The 20420-nt window shown below is 37.0% G+C and overlaps 1 protein-coding gene across 10 annotated transcripts in view; it reads right to left on the bottom strand.

Annotated features, from left to right (window-relative positions):
* Window positions 1-2262: 2262 nt before the first annotated feature.
* CPEB2 (cytoplasmic polyadenylation element binding protein 2) overlaps window positions 2263-20420 on the bottom strand; it is a 60936-nt gene continuing 42778 nt past the window's right edge. For all 10 annotated transcript variants that reach the window (XM_037127013.2, XM_037127011.2, XM_037127009.2 and 7 more), the window contains 5 exons: window positions 20005-20094; window positions 13699-13817; window positions 13316-13430; window positions 9866-10047; window positions 2263-6252 (listed from right to left, as the gene is read on the bottom strand). In XM_037127013.2, coding sequence (XP_036982908.2) covers window positions 6025-6252; window positions 9866-10047; window positions 13316-13430; window positions 13699-13817; window positions 20005-20094 — 734 coding nt within the window. In that variant the 3' untranslated portion in view covers window positions 2263-6024. The remainder of the gene's footprint in view (window positions 6253-9865; window positions 10048-13315; window positions 13431-13698; window positions 13818-20004; window positions 20095-20420) is intronic.

The raw sequence follows: 20420 nt of genomic DNA on the forward strand, positions 1-20420 counted from the left end.
CAGTCCTGCAAGACTGTTTTTCCCCTTTCAGATGCCAGTTTGTAACTGGCAAGTCCAGATGCTTCTGACCAACAGGCTACATATAGATCAGAGGTTCCAACAACCCCCAGCTTGGGTTTGACTAATTTGCTATAGTGGCTTACAGAACTCAGAGACACATTTCATTTACAAGATCACTGGTTAAGTATAAAAGAATATAATTCAGGAACAGCCAGATGAAAGATGCACAGGGCAAGGCAGTGGGAAAAGGGCACAGAGCTCCCGTGCCCTCTCCTGCCACGCGCAAGGCCTTATGTTCAAACTGGAAGCTCTTTGAAGCCTGTCCTTTGGGCTTTTACTAAGACTTCCCTGCATAGACGTGATGAAACCACTGGCCACTGGAGATAGACTCAGCTTCCAGCTTCTTCCCCCCCCTCCCTGGAGGTCAGTGGGGGCCAGGTGCGGGGGTGTGAGGTACTGAAAGTTCCAACCCTCTAATCACCTAAGGCTGGTTTCCTTGGCAATGAGCTGCTATCCTTAAGGTGCTTTCCAAAAGTCCCCTCATTAATGTAAACTCAAGTATAGTAGAAAGGGGTTTGTTATACACATCAAGATACCTTAATTGCTCCAATCACATAGGAAATCCCCAGGGTCATAGGAGCTCTGTGCCAAAACTGAGGACAAAGACTAAATCTATATTTATTATAAATCACAATGTCACATGTCTTCCTGTTTCCTGGACACTTTATCTTTCTTTTGGTGGAATAGATCTTCAAGTAATTCTCTCAGAAACCATCTGAGTGCTAAACTCTGAGTTCTTTAGTTCCTTCCTCATGCCAAAATTCAATTCAAATGCTAACTCCTATGTGAATTCTTAAGTAAAATCATGTCAAAGAAATGAACTCCTTTCAGTAGAAAGTCCTTCCGACTACACTTGACACACAGTTGCTAGGGTATATTTTATCTTTTGTCGTGTATTACATTGAGTTTGAATTAGTCTGATTTTTCACCTCCCAGGCTATGAAATGGCCAGGCAACCACGGATCCCATATGGTTATTATCTTACACTTGGTCAGTATTCAAAATTTATTCTTCTCTTAAATAGCAAAGGGATAGCAGAGTTCAGGGAGATAAATGATCTTTATGCCAGCAGCAGGGGTAAGAGTCAAGACAATGTGCAGTTCCTGCCAAGTCTTAAAAATAAGCCAGAATGCAGAGGGAGGAAGCTCTTGGTTTTGTTATGGAAGGGGGTTTGTTTGGCAAAAAGAAAGTAAGATTCCCAATAGAAAAATGGCAGCACCTGCTGCTACCGAGCTAGCCTCTTTATGGAGTTTTGGTGATGTTTTGCAGAACAAGAGGAGATACCATTTTACCTTCTCTGGGATATGTGTGTCCTCACAGGTAAAATGAAAAGTTGGTTATGATCACTTACTCTTTAAACATTTTTTTACTTAAAAAATTTTTATTTAGGTATTTTTGAAGTACAGTTTTCTGTCTACTTCTCCCATCCCAGCCCACCCCGCCCTGTGCTCCCCAAGTCCCTCCCATTTCCACCCCCTTCAGTACTTGTCCCTGTGTCCTTCATACTTGTTCCTCAAAATCCCTCCCCTTTTTTCCCCTTAAATTCCCTTCCCTCTCCCCTCTGTAAACACTTTCTAAAGGAGCAACAGACCCCCTTCCTTCCTCTGCCCCAGGCTTGCGCACCATTTTTAAGTAGAACTCCAACTCTGAAGTTAAAAGTAGAGCTGTTCCAGTTACAATGAGCATGAGGAACCTGGATCCTGGGTTCCTTTCGCTGTACCTCTTCCTTCCTTCTACAATGTGGTCACTGAAGAACTCAGGCTGAGCAAAAAACACGTAGAAAAATGACAAGATGAGCAGCTTCCAACTAGAGGGTATCTGAGAAAGCACCATGGAAATGGTGCATTTAGTAAAATGGTCCGCAGCTTTTCAGTTTTTGAGTGCAGCATCACTTTGGATATGGTCACACTGACCTCCAGTAACGCCTGCAACAGGGAAGTTTCCGTGTGCGTGTGGTGGTGGTGGGGCATGTGGGGGCTGAGGGTGAGCATGGGAGGGCCGATGCAAAGGGTCTTCTGGGCAGAACTGCTGGATTAGATCATCTCCACAGTTCTCTCCCTACACTGGCTCTCCCCGCACTTGCTCTAGAGTCAGCCTGGGGTTCATAGTATATTCACGTCGCTAAACTCTCTTAGAAGGTTTTACTTGCAGTGATGGATATTTTGATAGATTTGAAGTAAAGAATAAGATTCCACAACTATGCCAATAACTTAATAGTTTATTAGTCAGTCAACAATATTACAAATATTTAAAAATTACTTAATATAAATAGTTGGCAGCAAACTATTCCATTACAGAGTTAAATTACCAGTACAACAGACAGACTGGAGATTTATTAGACACTTGGAAGATAACAATAAAATAAACTAAAATAGTTTAACCCAAAAATTTAAGCTGAAGGCGTTTACCTAGTGTCCATAAAATCATGGGTTCTCTTTTTATTTAGAAAAAAATAAAAAACAGCTTTAACACCCCATTAGGAATATAAAATAAAATCAACTGAAAATATTAATTTGCATATCAAAGAACCATTTATAATTACAGTCCAAACACTCCATAAACCACTTGTGCGATTCTATACAGAAACTGGGAATTAGAAACTAGTTGCTTTAATATTACAAAGATTTCAGCTCCAAAAATAATTCAACATAAAATAAACTTTAGCAATTAGTGTCATAAAATTATATATTTCCACATAAAAATACAAAATAATATTAATGACAAGAATATGAAAAATTATTCCAAGTATTTTACTACTATTAAAATAAAATAAAACCCAAAAAAACAAAATAGAAATATGCATGAAAAAAGTCTCTCCTTTTGTTAGCAAAACACTATCCAAAATAACTACAATCATTTACATCAGTACAAAGATTTCTGGATTTAAAAAATAGTTGCAATGACAAAAGGGGTATCTTTTCTGACAGTAAAAAATGACACTGTGGATAAAATCTGCAAAATATGCAATGAAAAAAATAAATTTGCATTAAAAAGGTTTACACTGTTATTTTTTTTATACAAACGTTAGAAACAGTATTGCACATCACGACACAGAATCGAGGTTAGTCAGCCTTCCAGAATGGGTTCTATTCAAGTTTTGTAGCATCTTTGAGGAGAGGCTCTGTGCAGCCAGATGCAACAGGGATAAAACGTCAAGTGTTTTCCATACACAAATATATAAATGCTAAATGTTTCCTTCTTAACAAAAAGTGTGGATTTTTAAAGTATTTTTTTCCTCCATAGTCATACTTTTGGGCAGCAATAAGAACATTTCGAGAACACAACCGAAGAAGCTTTGAAAATACAAAAATACAATCAAAATTAATAATTTCTACAAAAATAGTAAAATAAATATGATTTGTAAATTAAAAAAACTCCAATACAGTGTTCAACAGTTAGAAAATAAGAATGTAGTACATACAAGGCAAAAAAAAAAAAAGAGGTAGGGGTAAGGTGGGAAAGGATCAAAATATTAGGTTAACAAGCTTTTATTGAACAGAAATGAAGGTGAAACAAATCATCCATTTCTGTCATTTTTACCCGTGGCAAAGAGGGTGTTTGTTCCATTACATTTCCCTTCATTCCCAATATTTATTTTTGTTTAAGAAGGGAAAGTGATTTTCAACATCTCCAATTATTTGCATCATATAATTTATTTTACTGTTCATTATTTAATACATGAAAAGGCTCTTCAGTTTTAAACACGAAGCAGAAATTATGAAAATAAAGTTTAAAAATCTGCGAAATTAAATATCTAAATAATTAACATTGCAAAACTACTGATTTCTTTTCTATTCCAAAAATTGAGGTATAGCAAAGGAGATGTCATCAGTCAAAAAAAGTGTGCCATAAAATAGCTGACTGTTGGAAAAATCTCTCACAGAGATATAAAAATAGTGCATAACAAATGTCAAATGGATCAAGGTTGGCAGGGCTAAGGTTAGAAAAGAATACTCCAAAAATCTGGAGGATCATGGTTAAGTAACAAATAGGGAACATCGACAAATAAATTAGTAAAAAGCTCTTCTGAAAACAGCATCAACTTTAAACATTAAAAACTTGAACCACAACCACAATAAAACAGCAGAGTTAGACATGAACCCCATATTTTACAGTACAAAAAGCACACCACGGACAACCAATGTTAAGATCAACACTTCGCTCACATGAAGGATTGTCCCAAGGGGTTGCTCTAAGACAATACCCTTGCAATTTTCTCTCTTTAGAGTCAAGAATCTTAGTTCTGCATTAAAAAAAACATCTACCATTGTTGGTGCTTTGCTTAGATTGCAGAGTAACTTTTACATTAAAATACAGGGGCCGGTTGCATTAAAAATGCTCTAAAGAGAAAAAATGTCCCTAATGATATTCTAATAGTGTTTCAGTACCAAGAGAAACTCATTACCTGTCGCATGTCTCCATGCCATTTTCCCAAAAACTGCAAGCAAAGTCATTACCAAAATTCCTTCATCAAAATTTTTTTAAAAAGCAATTCTTAACCACTAAGAAACAACAGTGTTCCATGCAACAGTGACCCCAGTTTAGACAGAAGACCCCAATATATATAGGTCAAACATGTAAGCAAGTTCAAGACAGATTTCACCATTGTCTTTAAGGTAAAATTGAATTTTATGCAACTAGCCATCTGTATATTTCCCCATCTCCATTTTGACTTTACTTTAATTTACTAAAGTTTTGCGTTCTTTTATAAAAGGTCATTTGTTTAAATATGGGCTTCCTGTGGGTCTTACGTTTGGTGACTGGTTAGCAGTGTGCTGGCCATCTTTGGTTTATAAAGGATGTCTTAACCATGAACTATCAAAGGGGCTAAAATCAACTTGGTTTAAAATTCTAGTATTTCTCTTTTACTCAATCTTTTATCTATACTATATCACTGCACATGAATTAGAACCGCACATCACAAAATTGCACAGGGATTACAAATATTACATCCAGTCTGCATAAAATCGAATTCCACTACTGACCAGATCACAAAAATGGCTGCACTCTCTAATCTAAAGCTAATTTGCGTATTATACACATGTAGGACAATTTTTTTAAAACTTGAAGTCACAATAATGCATGCAAGTTTGCTTTTTTAAAACAAATTTTTATAATTTGTTCATGCTAACTAGATTCAAGAGAGCTTTTGTGAACACTTGCGATACCTCACCTCTTGTTAGTTACTAACTCTAGTGCATGCATATGGTGTATACAGGTAAGTAAACATGCATTTTTTTTCACATTCTAAAACTATGGCAGTTTAGGCCATATTGTGCTGCCTGCATTTCATCTGCAATGCAGTGTGTCTCTAACGTTTTCAATCCCGTATTAATAGGTGGCATTTACACATAACACCTATATAGCAGCAAAGCTAATACAGCTTGTGATTAAAAATGTTTAAAAATAGCTAATAAATCAGATTATCTTGAGGTATTATTTCTTGCAAGTCAAAATGGAGAGCAAAAAAATCAACCCTAATTTTAGTTTATGTATACACTGAAAATAGCAACAATAAAAATAAGCATTTGTAGCAGACATATTCCATCTTCACTATTATTTTGCTACCTTTGGTAAATTACTGGGGCAGATCTTGAAGTTAAAAACCCACGTTTAGAAATAAGTGCACGCTTCACCCACTATATAGCAGCAGACTGTTTGCCCCTACGCAAAACATTCTCATATCTAATTTTAACTTTACATATAAAAATAACTTGGAGAAAATACAAAAAAACATTTTATTTTAACATGAAAATATCACAAAAATTAGTAAGCCTGAGATGTAGGGTTTTGGTGAAAAACAAGAGGCTTGTAGTGTTTTGGCTGCTGATAAAGATGCATGTATTGAGAGCTGGGGTGAAAGCAGAAGAATGCACTTATTTCTTCTGCATGTCAGTATCTTCGGACACGGTAAGCCACATGCAGCCTTTCTTTCCTTGTTCAACGGAGGCAGGTTTGCTATTCTTAGTTCCAGCGGAAGTGGATCTGACGCGGGCGATCAGCACCTTCCTTTACCAATGGCTTATGGAACTCACGTCCTGCACGAGAGTGGATATTTGCCCAACAAAACTCACAGTAATACTGCAGGCAAGTGACATTGGCACAAAAAAAGGGAGCAAATTTCCCACCACAGCGTGCGCCCTGGCACTCATCACACATCTGGTCATCGAGCACATATGGCTTTACCTCTACCTGGAAAAAGAGAGAAAAACGTTTCATTAAGTCTGCTCCAGAAATCATTGTAGTGATAATTTAAAATGTGTTGCAGAGAAAAAAGACCAGCATTGAATGTTGAGAAAGCAGGCAGTTTCCTGGGGAAATACTTTACCATACAGTAAGTTTTAAAAAGTCATTTTGTTCTTGAACTAATCATCTTTTTATATGATGTTTCATGTTCATAATTGACCATGTGATTGAATGAGCACTTAGTTTGGTAATCTTTCTGTATTTTTGGTAATGTAATTTTCAGAAGACTATAAACTGAATGGTATTTACTGTATTTTCCAACGACAGAAAATACTTTTAAAACCTATAAAAGTCTAATTGATTTGCAAAACATTCCACCCTCACCTTTCTTGAAGTAACATCTTAGAAGCACCTGTGTGTTAATATTTTCAGAGGTGATTCTGAGTGAAAAAGTAAAGGGATCTGAAGTGGTCACGGAGGACAAATGACTTTCCCATCTTTTCCCCTTCATTCCAACACCACCCGTGAGATGGCACAACCCGCACAGCCGCTGGCTGCGGCAGGGCTTCTCTGCTGCGGGCGAGAGCTGCGCCTTGCTGGTGAACAGCTGCTTGGGAAGCAGAGCTGTATAATGCTACTGAGGCCGTGCCTAGACTTCTGTGAACTTGTCAGACAGAAAGTCCAAGTCCCACTGTGAAGGCCTGACTTGCAGAGGAGCTCAGACTCAAAAAGGTCTGAGTGCTAAATCTCTTAACCTCATCTGTTAAATGAGGATAAAAGAAGCTGCACAATGGAATGAGGATTTAATTATGCAAATAAAAGCATGTAAGACAGTACTTGGCACATGGTAAATACTCTCTGTAAATTAGTGTTAGCTACTATCAGCTGAGATAGCCTTGCTTTCTCATTTGTAATAACTTTATAAATGAAAAGTTACTACGTCTGTCTAACTAAATAGTGACAGGCAGCCTAAAATTTCACCCTTTCCATAGGACAGCAGAGAAAATTGGGTGTCTTAAGAGCATGGGTTTAGATAAAGTAGTGTTTGCTTGCAGTATAAAATGACCCAACAATGTGTACTCTGTGGTCTACTTTAATGCTTGCATGTGTGCAGAAATTGAACCTATAAGAATATTTTCTGCAGCACTGTTTGTAATAACTACAATTATGACAAACTGGAAATAAACTACAAGTTCATAAAAAGAACTGTAAAAAAACTTTCATAGAAAGTTTGGAAGTAACAGAATTACATTGCTTATACTTGTATTTCATCAATTGGAGTTAAGATAAAAACATTTTACATATATTAAACATTTTGCTTTTCTGAATTGTCTGTATCTTAGGGATATTTTCCTGCTCCAGTTTAAAAAAAATATTTTAAGTTCTCTTTGCTAGTTAAGGATTTTTAACCTTTTCTTCCATTTGGCCTTTTAAATAATCTTTGACTCAAATTCTAAAATTTTTATGTTCAATCTTTATCTTTCATCTTCTTTCTTATGGATTCTATCTTGGCTGCTAGGCTATTATTTTTGATTCGGTATTTTAATCATAACTATAATGAAGGAGGAACTTCACTATGACTAAAAAAATATATGAAGGTCGCATAGGAACTACTGGATTTCATGTCTTCACGTGATAAATTCCGTAGGCACAGGGAACATGTCCATTTGCTTAATACTCAGTACCTGGTACCTAGCAGAATATCTAGCACATATTTGAATAAAAGTGGCACACTTATACATGCTTTCTGGGTTTCTTTCTCATGGTTATTTCTTGCCTTGGATTTTAAGCAAACTGAAGATAATTTCAGTGCTGTTTACTTTATTTCCATAACACCTCATAAAACGCTCAGAGCAAGTATCAAGAATTAATGTCAAAGTATTGAATACAATTTTACAAATACAATGTTGTCAATTATTTGCATTTTTAAATTATAGATATTATTTTATGAAGCTAATCTACTTAACTCAAAATCAAAGACTTCAAAGATGGGAAATTAGATTTAAAATGGATGATTTCAATATCTATTTCTGATTAATAATGATCTCTTAACAATTAGCTTTTGTTTGGGAAACAGTTTCATCAATTTTTTACCTATTCTTACTTTCCATAATACTTTAGTAGCACATATCTAAAAAAAATAAACTTCTCTTAGGGATTTCAATGCCTTTTAAAGATGGCTTGTGTTTCTCAAATCACTTGTTCTGCATCTGGGTTGCTATTTAGGAACTGATACTCTCCCTCTAATATTGGCCCTTCACTCTTACTTTGGACACAAAGAGGTATGAGGTATGACAATGCAACAATCTTTTCCCTCTGCCTCTGCATATTAGACAAGTACAAAGAAATGTGAAGCAAATAATTTCCTTGTGACGGTATCACCTCTCTGCAAAAGCAGGGTTAGACTACGACAGTAGTCTAAAGCGTGGCTGCACATGAGGAAGGAGCACCTGGGGATACCTGGCTGCATCCCAGACCAATTACGGCAGGATCTTTGGGTAGGATTCAGACACCGAGGTTTTTCTAAAGCTCCTGGTGACTGTAACATGAAGTCAAGGTTGAAGCCACTGATTTAGAGAAACTCTAAGGCACAAGCTGGTTCAAAAAATTTCATATGCATGTCAGAATAAAAGCAGAGCCCCTTCTCCTAATTTTTTCACGGTATTTTAAGTAACAATGCCAGAAAACAATGCTAAACAAAAAAAACCCCACTTTGCACATATGAACTGAACACGTGCTGTACTTCTTTCCCAAACAGTATGGTTTGGTAATTCAACTGATGGCACTTTTAAGAGTCCATGGTCTAGTCAATTAGCATTAGTTAATCAGCACTCCGGTCCCCGAACAGTCATGGATTGTGCAACCTCCAAGGAGAACCTTCAAGACACTGTTACACTGGGAAAGTAAGAACCCACTCCAGTTATGGCTACTAATCTGGGTCTGTGAAAGCTAATTTCCCTAACATTCTTAATATATCTCATGTGTACTATAAATGTAAACACTCTTAGTTTAGGACAATTATTTTGCATATTGAGTTTATTTGCATATTATTTGTCTTTAGGAAAATATACACAATATATTTTTATTTTAGATTTTATAACAAATTAAAAAGAAATAGCATGTAAATAGCACTTAGTACCAAGCTCTGTTCTCAGTGCTGCTATATATGTGAATCCATTTATTTAACCCTCAAAGTAACTGTGAGGGAGATACTGTTGCTGTTTTCCATTTTGCAGTGAGGGAAGAGAGGCACAAAGAGGGTTAATTTGCCCAGGATTACAGAGCACATGGTGGAAATGGGACCCTAGGTAGTCCAGCTCTAGAATACAAGCTTTAAAACAAGCTCTGCCTCCAAAGTTAGAAGGATATTCAGACCTTATTGGCTAATACAAATTTTTGACATGCCTTAAAATGCCATTTATATATTTCATATTATACCTGAAGCTTAAAGTACATTGAAAATTTCTACATTTCAGAGGTATTTTGATATGATATATATCTTTCAGAGTTAAAGGGGTATAAAAATATTCAGTGTTTGAATTACATTAACTCATTATTTCCCTTATTATTATTAGCATCTTACTATAGGACAAAAATGACTTTCCAGTAGGCAACTTACGCGTTTATCAATATCACCATGCTGAAGCTGCACAAACCGAGCACTGATGGCAGCAATATAGCTCTGCTGATTGGAGAAAGCAACTCGACCAGCACCTTTTGGGTATTTTAGCTCAGGATCTGTGTCAATTCCTGCATAACAGACTCCACCATACAGCCGGTCCATGATCATAGCAAGTTCCACTTCAAAAGAAAAAGAAATACATTAAAGTCCTTGGATTAAAAAAAAAGAAGTTCAGATCAAATGTGAGAGAACACAGTAAATCAACAACTTTTAAGTGCTTCTTAAAAAAGTAAAAATCATTTGGATATCCAGTTTCATGCTCTTTTCTAAATCCCATCTTATCACTTATACACTAGATTCCAATTGTTCTCATTACAGAAGAATTAGCTAGTTGGCCAAAAAGTCCATCTAGTTTTTTCTGTAATATAAAAGACACATTTTTAATTTTCACCAATAACATTACTGATGTTGATATTTTGAGTGTGTTGGCTATCTCCCCCGATATTACACTGATCAACTTCTACTGGTCTACCTGCTGTGCAGCATTGTCCAGTGAGAACTTTCCAGCACGAAGCTTTGTGAACCATTTTTGACATGTTCCATCCATCACAGCACCTTCTCCATACAATGCACAAATCTTTTTTATATTTCAGTTGTTTTTACCTTTCTTGAAATATGAAAGCATAATGTGCCAAAAATGTTATGTATTTTCTTCTACCTTCAATATTAAAATGGCTATGCAAAAATTCACCAATCTTGGTAAGTTTTTAAAAAATGCACGATGATATGACAGCTGTCACAATACTATCTAACAAGACTGTTTCAAATGGAGTTAAAGACAACTAAGTACTACTAGAGCCATCTCCAGAAAAAAAAGAGATGAACTTTTTGGCCAACCAATACTTTGGCTATTCTCAACTTACTGTATCATCAGTTTTTCTCTCCATACTGGATCCCTCCCAATATACTGTAATTTGTCCCATCTCAACAACTCTTACCTGCTTCTTCCTCTCAGTGACTGCTTCATTTCTCTAATTGCTATCACAGTAACTCTCTTCATATTCCCCTAACTGCTAAAAAAATTTTTTATATTTCTTAATCCCTCTCTTCTTATTCTTTGTTCAACCCTTCATAATTAGGTTTTTACCCCATAACTCCACTTTAATTGCTCATGTCAAGATCACCTGCCTATCAAGTTCAATGGTCAATCTACCTGAAAGCAGCATTGAACATAGTTCTTTTCTTCTTTCCCCTTGAAATATTTTCTCCATATAGCTTCCAGGATACATTATTCTACTAATTCTCCTCCTGCCTCATTACAATTCCTGCTGTTCTTCTTAGTTCTTCTTCAACTCCTTGACTTTTCAATGTCAGAATACCCCAGGTTTCAGTCCTTGGATTTCTCTCCACGCTCCTGGCTTTGGTGACTTGATCCTGTGTTATGGCTTTAATCACCAGCCATCTATTCTCAGCTCCCACATTCCTCCAGTCTAGGCCTCTTCCCTGGACTCCACACTCATCTGCGCACCTGTCTACTGGACAACTCTTACTGATATTTCAGACACTGCAGCACTCGGTGCATTCAAAACGGCACTCCTGATCCTCCGCCATCCCATTAAACTTGCCCCAGTGATGTTTTGCTGATTCAGTTAGTAAGCAATGGAAAAGATGAAGTTGCCAAGTTAGGACCCTTGGCTTTATCTTTTTCCATACTTGCATGTGTAATCCTGTGAACCTGACTTTCAAGACATACCTAGAATTGAACCTGCCTTGGTACTGGATTCTTTTCAATACCTAGAATCCAATCACCTCACCTTCATCACTAACATCCTGTTCCAGCTTTCATCTGGATCATGGCACAGTAGTCTGATCCACCCCCGGTGTATTTGCCAAAGAGCAGTATGTGATACTCTTAAAAAAAATATACAGGTTTCCCTCACTATCTGAAAGTAGAGGGTTCCCTATAAAAACTTTTGTAAAAATTAGAAAAATTTAAAAGCAGAATTCCTCTATTTCTCTTGGTTATTTAGCTTAAATGGGTACTAATATATGTGTTTTATATAAGTGTAAAGTAAATCAAGCTTTTGAAAGTCAGGGACACCTGTATTAGATACTGATGGCTTAACTGAAATTTATACTTGGGAGCTCTGAAAGGTGTCAGAGCTTTCAAAACCAATACCCAACCCCTCCCAACAACTTGCTCCTTCTCTAGTGTTTCTTAGCTTAGTAAAAGGTACCACGACCTACCTAGTGGCTTAACGTTGAAAGCTGGGATTCTGTCTTTGCATTTACCTAATGACATCTGTTCACTTAGCTCTTTCTCCACCACTACCACTCATCCGAGCCACCATTAGCTGTCTCCTGAACTGCAATAATAGGCAACTAAATTGGTCTACCAATGTCTAGTCTCAATCCTCCATGAGTCATTAGCTAAAGAGATCTTTCAAAAATGAAAATGTGATGTCTCCTTCTATTAAAAACTCTTCATTGGTCTCCCCTTGCTCTGAGGATAAAGACTAAATTAGCATATTAGACCTGTATGTCCAGACTTCCTGTTGACGTTTTCAATGTCTTCTTGTGTCTCTCTACTCGCTCCTCTTAACCCCCGTCAGGCACTCTGGGTTATTTCAGTCCCTCTAATGTATTCTGCTTCTCTCCACTGAAGGCCTTTGAGTATGTGGTTCCCTTTATCTGAAAACTCCTCATAACCCTCCCTACCACCCCCTACTCCTTCTGTTTGATCTTTATATGTCAGCTTCAATACAAGTGTACTTAAATAACAGATTATATCACCTTCCCTGGCCATATGCTCTTCTGTTCTCTACAGTCTTTCTTTGTAGCAGTTATGTCCTGTTAGTATTTGTATGTTGGGTAGTTCTCTAACCTACATCTCCTATACTAGAAGAGAATGTTCTCAGTAATGAAAGGGACACTGATACACTTCACAGGACACATGGCATCCCAAAGCTTGCTTGCACAGTGGCCATTTACATCTATAATTATGTTCCTCTATAACATCTTCCAGTAAATCTCTGGTTCCTGACAACATAAGTTTATTATTTACTCGTCTAAAGTGCTATTTTTTTTAAATCCAAAATTTCTTCCTCGGATAACAGAATCAACTCACATAAAATAAACAGACCCCAAATTCTCGTATCTTAGCAAGTAATACTTAAGAAGTCAGAGTATTTGAGTGGATTTTTCTTATCGAGTCTACTTGGAGTTAGCTATTAATTATTGATAGATGAGGTCCAATTCCCAATTACTTGATGGTTTCAGAACAGTTTTCAGATCTGTCTCTAGTAACTACTGGGCATAAAGAATCTGCCCCTCACCTGTCCAACAGTGCCATGGATCTAATAGCTACCAAATGTTTACTAAAATGATTAATTCATATTTAAATAATTTAAAAAAACCACGCACACATAATGTTAGCATTCTACTTACCAGCCCTTAGTGGCCTGGGAACACCTCCAACAAAAATCGTTTTTCGGGGATCCAGAGGCTGAGAACCATCCATCACAAAATCACTATCACTTAAATTCCAAGGACGAATCTGAACCTATGAAGAAAAAGATGTTACTTTATTGGGTCTTATTCCCTTTATAGTTTATGCTATAAAGTGGTTTTTTTTCATCGTGAAAAATTTTGAATAGTTGGGTTTGGAAACAAATTATCATTATTTTTTATCTAGGAATTATAAATTATCCAAATTTTAAAAAACTGACCTCTTAACATGGTGGTTAAATTGTTTTCCACTAACATCTACTTTAAAACAGTTTTTGGAAAACTTGCATTTGTAGCTTACAGTTCATGTAGGGTTTACTTACTGGTTTGTCTTTGATGGTGGGGCTGGAAACACACAGATAGAGTTTTCCATCTTCTTCGATACAAGCATCAATTAGTGCCTGAACTGAGCTTTCTTCTTGAAAGAGAAGGAATGCATAGCCTGTAATAGCCAAGAAAAATAAGGCAATGTTGTCAAGGAAAGTGATTACACCCCAAATTTCATTACTGTTTAGAAAATACACTTTTTTAAATGAAAAAATCTATCAAATAAGACTAGAATCATTGTACTTTTTAATAGAACACAATACCCACAAAAACATACACTCAATATACTCAAAAACATATACTCAATAAATTAATTTGCTACTTTATATACAGCACTGAGGTATCAAGTGGATAATTATTTGCTCAAAGTAAGTCATATAAGCAAGGAATTGGCTGAGTAAATTCAAACTCAGGTCAGTCCCAGCCTCAAACAATTTGGAAGGATTAATCACTGAGCATATTGGGACCTGAAGTTTCCTGTGTCTTCAAGGCACGAAGATCTAGAGCACACTTTTGGACTACAGCACACTTGGGAAGGCTCAGGACTTTCTTCATGCAGAGAGAAAACTCCACAGTCAACCTGACAACTTCCAGCTGATACTAAGAAAACTATCTTAGGGAGGATGGAATGAGCAGGTTCCTTCACGGTGGGTGAGAACTTGTAAATCAGGTCTCAACTTGGATATACAATTTTTTCAGTCTAGCAACTACTTAGACTTGTACAAAAAATCCAAGCTCTTGCTTAACTTCCTGTATCATCAGGAAATGTGCATCTTGCCCTTTTCTTGTAACAGCCACTTGTCAATCTTTAATCAATCATGCGTCTAGCAGGCAGAGCAGACTTCATTATAAAAAGGCAAGTTTAGTATTGTGTGATTATTCCCAGCAGTTGATAATTATAAATAACCTAAAAATATCCCTTTCCTTGAGAAGATTTCTGCACAGACGTGGAGCACTGTAATCTAGGCCTAAAACGAAGCCATCAAGCAGTCCATGCACATCTGTTCCATTAAACAATGGGAAGTGTGGGGTCATATTTTACATAGATTTCAAAAAACACTGCTTGTTGCCAAATCAGCTTTTATTGCCACAAAGGTCTGATGTGACACAGAAGTACTTCATTTTAATAAAATTATATTGTTCAATTGCATAAATAAGACATCAAACCAACCTACACAAATAGAAACTTCCAAAGGTATAATTATGTAAGACTAAGAAACACATTTTAGAAAGAAACTTTTTAATTGCTAGAAACAATATAAATATGCTTGAAAAAATTTAAAAATGAAGACTAATTTTAAGTGAAGGCTTTAATTCTGATACAAAGCTGAGCATTTGAAAGCTATAATTGCTTTGTAATGATAGAAAGGATATAAGGCTAATTTACTAAAATAGTATTTTAAATCCAATATTTTAATGCTGCTTAAGTTTTATGATTTTTTTGATATAATTATTTTCATATGAATTTTTAAACAATACTTTAAGTTCAGTATTTTTAATATTGCTTAATTACTTTTTGTGACTATTAGGGAGGAATTGTTTATATCATAAAAATTAGTTAAGCAACCTGACAGGTAAGCTATGAGCTTGCTAAGGAAAGCCATTGAATATTGCAATACTCTTACTAAAAATAAACCACCTATAGTTCTCTAGAACTTACTTATTAGATCAAGCTAGTAATAGTCACATAGGGTGAACCTCATTCACTGCAAAGGAAGCATACCTGGGTGGCTCAGTCAGTACCCAAGGGCTTAAGTCCTTGCCTTAATTACAAGTTTGCAATACCAACTGGATGCTTCTACACCAGGGTTTTCCAAACCACGAAAAATGATTAATTACAGCAATGACAAAAATGCTTGAAAGAACATGGTTTGGGAAAACTGGTCTTTGGCCATGGCTACAATTAAGTATAACTGTACCAAAAATAACTCCTATGATTTGCCATAATACACACACACATATATTTTGGTTTTGGTCTGGGAAAATAAACTAACAACTGCCTCAAAAACCACAACGACGACGACAACAACAGTAACAATAACCACAAAGATGGCAAGTATTCGGTTTCACTATATTTCTGCCAACACATCTTCCTAGACTTATAGTCCACTATCCCTCCAGATGAACAAAAGGCTCGTGTAAAAAATGTGTATGTCTCCACAGAAACCTATTCAAACTCCTTTTCAAAATTGTATTTCAATTCCTGCCTGGAACTCAATTTTAACACTTTTTATCTATCTAAACTGCACATTAACTTTCAGATTTAGTTCAAACCTCAGTGAAGCTTTCCCCCACCTGTATTAGGCAACTATCAATCCATGATTACTGAGAATACAAAGATGAGTAAAGATAATCATCGTACAGATTGGAAGAATGTGATGTTAAATAAAATAAGTATGTATTTTTAGAATTGTAAAAATGTAATATTGCAACTGTGACAAGTGCAATGGAAGAGGACAGTGGTAGGACAGACTATACCTTGATTTGAACTCTAAGGTGCATCTGAAAGTTTCCTCTGAGCAACTGATATTTAAGGTGAAATAAGTGGGGGATTTAGATGAAAAGACAATGGACGAGAGTCTTCAGGGCAAGGGAACACCATGCATAAAAGTCCTGAGGCAGGCGAGAGAAAGGCCAGATTATGGAATCAGAAAGGAACAAAAGAATCAGTAGTGGGAGAAGAAAAGTGGAAAGATGAGGGGGCCGGAGAGCCAAAAGCATTTTTGCCATTACTCTAGCAATAAATAAACCACTGAAGGATTTTAGGCAGAGGAGCAGAGTAGCACAGTCAGATGAATTACAGAGATTGCTCCAGCTGTGCTAAGGGAGGAAAACTGGAGAGAACCCCAGATGCAGACAAGTAGTTCACATACACATCTGAAGGGGTCCTGGCAAGGGATGAGAGTAACTTCCACAGGAACACTAGACACTAGTAGGCATATTAGGGGGAAGGGGAGAAGGTTGAGAGAAGATCAAATGTATGAACAAAATGACAAGAACTATGTATCTGTCAACAATTGAACCTAAACAACAAAATGCATAAGAAGGCAAAAACAGACTCATGATACAAAGAACATTTTGATGGTTGCCAGATGGGAGGGGGTTAGGGGAGTGGGTCGAAAAAGTAAAGGGCTTAAGGAGTTCCAATTGGTTGTTATACAGCAGTCATGGGGATGTAAAGTACAGCATAGGGAAGAGATTAGAGTCAATAATCTAATAACTCTGTATTGTGTCAAGTGAGTGCGAGATTTACCAGGTTGATCACTTAGTAAGTTATAGATGTCTAATCACTGGAGTGTGCACCTGAAACTAATATAACAATGTATGTCAACTGCAATTAAAAATTGTTAAAAATAGATAAAAATGTAAAAAAAGACAACAGCCAACACACACACACACATACAAATAAAATAAACTTTATAAAAGAGTAAGATAGTAAAACTGCAGATAACAGTAGGTTAAAACTAACAAATATCTATATGGACTTAAGTTTTTCTTTAAACCAAGGATTTGGGACCTCCAAGTCTAGTAAATTCCAAAATCATGTGAAAATTCAGAGTATATGGAAGGACATCTATAGCTTTAAATTTTCATACAGGCCTGGGATCCAGAATCCCTGCTCAAAAGATGTTCTTGAGCCCTTAAGTACAAGATCTAAAGGCATAAAAAGTAATTGTATTATTATATTTCTTTAAAAAATTAATGCACTAGCAATGGAGGTTCTATAATTCTCAGTGACAAAAAGTAGAGATGGCCCAGGTGCGGTGGATAAAAATTCAGAAGGGATATCTTGGGAGCAAGGACTCCTAGCTCCACACCAAGCCCAGGGTTCCAGTGCCAGGAAGATGCTGGTCAGTCCTCAAAACTTCTGGCTGCAAAAACCAGCAGGAATTGAGGCACTATAAGGAAACCGCTGGAGACCAAGCAGTTCTCTTAAAGAACCCACACATATACTCCCTCTGAGCTCCAGCATGGGGGTAGCAGCTTGAAAGGCACCAGTGGCAGACTGGGAGGAACTGAAGGGTCTGGCATCAAGGCAAGCAGAGGCAATTGCCCTTTTTCTTCCCCCACAGAGCCAGCAAGCTGGTGCCATACCTGAGACTCCATCACACTGGCTAGCATTGTTTGACCCCCACTTGGAGATCCTCAGAAACATCTCCCTACCCAACTTATCAGTCCACCCAAGGAGCTTTTCCATATGAATGGCTAGTCTTGGCTCCTGCTGAAAACTTCCTAAATCCTCTCAAACAAGTGACAGGGGCCTCAGTGAGCCCTTGGCCCAGCACTAGCAGCAGCCAGCCTTATTTCACAGCTTGGCTTTGCCTGGGAATCTCTAAGCCCAGCACAATTGCTTTATAGCTCTGGCAGGTTGCTGCCTTGCCAAAACACAGGTGTGGGGTGACCCTGGCCTGTGCCACCCAGGAAACCCCAGGGCCAATGCACCAAGTGGACAGCTAAAGACCATGTTAGAGCACCACCGCCCTGTCCCTGCACAGTTGATCCTCCACAGAAGGTGGAGTTTTGTGGTCAGTGGTCACAGCCAATCCTTGCAGCTGACTGGCCTGGGTAAATCCCTCTCATTGATCTACCAACAAGGCTCAACTACAAGAGAAGGGTGTACTTAGCCCACACAGAGGGGGAACCTTGAGTGCCTAGCTTGGGTAATTGCAGAGGCTATGCCACTGGATCCTACGGGACACTTGCTACATTAGGCAATACTACCAAGACATGGAGTCAAAGCAGCTCTACATAATACATAGAAACAAATGTAGGGAGGCTGCCAAAATGAAGAAACAAAGAAACAGGCTGAATGAAAGAGCAAATCAAAACTCCAGAAAAAGAACTAAATGAAGATGAGCAATCTTTCAGATGCAGAGTTAAAAACACTGGTTTAAGGATGCTCAAAGAAGTTAGTGAGGACCTAAGCAACATAAAAAATATCCAATCAGAAATGAAGGGTACACTCATTGAAATAAAAAAGCATTTACAGGGAAATAACAGTACAGTGGATGAAGCTGAGTATCAAATCAATGATTTGGAACATAAGGAAGCAAAAAACAACCAATCAGAACAATAAGAAGAAAAAAGAATCCCCCCAAATAAGGGTAGTATAAGCAGCCTCTGGGACAACTTCAAGAGGTCCAACGTTCTCATCATAGGGGTGCCAGAAGACGAGAGAGAGAAGAAAATTGGAAATCTGTTTGAAAAAATAAAGAAAACTTCTCTATTTTGGTGAAGGAAATAGACATGTAAGTCCAGGAAGCACAGAAAGTCCCAAACAATTGGACTTAAAGAGGACCAAACGGAGACAAATCATAATTAAAATGCCAAAGGTTAGATGAAGAGAGAATCTCAAAAGAAGTGACAGAAAAGAAGTTACCTACAGGGGCATCCCCTAAGACTGTCAGCTCATTTCTCAAAAGAAACTTTGCCGGCTAGAAGGGATTGGCAAGAAATACTCCAAGTCATGAAAAGCAGGGACCTACACCAACATTGCTCTACCCACCAAAGCTCTCTTTTAGAAGAGAGCAGATAAAAAGAGCAGATAAAGAGATCAAAGAGCAGATAAAAAGCTTCCCAGACAAGACTGAAGGAGTTTATCATCACCAAACCATCACTGTATAAAATATTAAGGGGACTTATTTAAGAAAACGATGATGATCAGAACTTTGAACAATAAAATGGTGATAAATACAAATCAACAACTGAATCTAAAAACAAACTAAGCAAAGAAGAACAGAGAGAAACGTGGATATGGAGAACATTTTGATGGCTGTCAGATGAGAAGGGGGTGTGGGGTAATGGGTGAAGAAGTGAGGGGATTAAGAAGTATCAATAGGTAGTTACAGAATAGCCATGGGAATGTATAGTATAGGAAATGAAGTAGCCAAAAAACTTATGCCATGACCCATGGACATGAACAGTGGTGGGGGGACTGCCTGAGGGAGTGGGGGGTGCTGGGTGGAGGAGGGCAAAGGGGGGAAAATCAGGAAAACTGGAACAGCATAGTCAATAAAATATAATTAAAAAAAGAAAAACGACACTTTATACACAGAAAGTACTGAAACATTTGAATCTTTAAAATCATCATCAAAACGTTATAGAGAAAGTATAGCAAGTCTAGACTAGGTCTCTTGACCTCACCCGATACATATTACCAGCCTCTACAAATCACTGTTAACTTTTAGATAAAGAAACAGTCATACCGAATTTTAAAAAAGAGAACATGAAGTAATTGATATTGTCTCTTTTGCTCACATATAATTGATTCTCCAGCAAATATTAACAATAAAAACCCTTACCTTTTGGTGGAAAATAGGACTTGCTTTCTGCTTTATGAGGCCAATCTACTACCAAAGGTCCAAATCTTCTGAAACTAGCAGTTATTTCATCTTAAGAAAGTACAATAATATGCATAGAAATTAGTTTTAATGATTCATTCTAAAAATTCCATATTTTATTACTTCAAAGATCTAATATTTAAAAGTACCAAATAGCCTAAGTTACAATATAAATACTGAAAACATATTTAATATTCTTATTAAACTTATACATAAAAATAGCTATTTTGTCCAACTAAATTCATTTTTAAGTAGCACACTGGCCAGAATAATCAATTCAGTATGATTTTAAAATTTTTATATAAAACTGTATGGATAATAATGAATATAGTACAGCAAATCTTAAAGTCACTGGCTTGAAAAACATGCTAACATGT

The sequence above is a fragment of the Artibeus jamaicensis genome, unplaced genomic scaffold (genome assembly GCF_021234435.1).
Source record: "Artibeus jamaicensis isolate MK-2021 breed Jamaican fruit bat unplaced genomic scaffold, CSHL_Jam_final contig_76, whole genome shotgun sequence".
Classification (NCBI taxonomy): domain Eukaryota; kingdom Metazoa; phylum Chordata; class Mammalia; order Chiroptera; family Phyllostomidae; genus Artibeus; species Artibeus jamaicensis.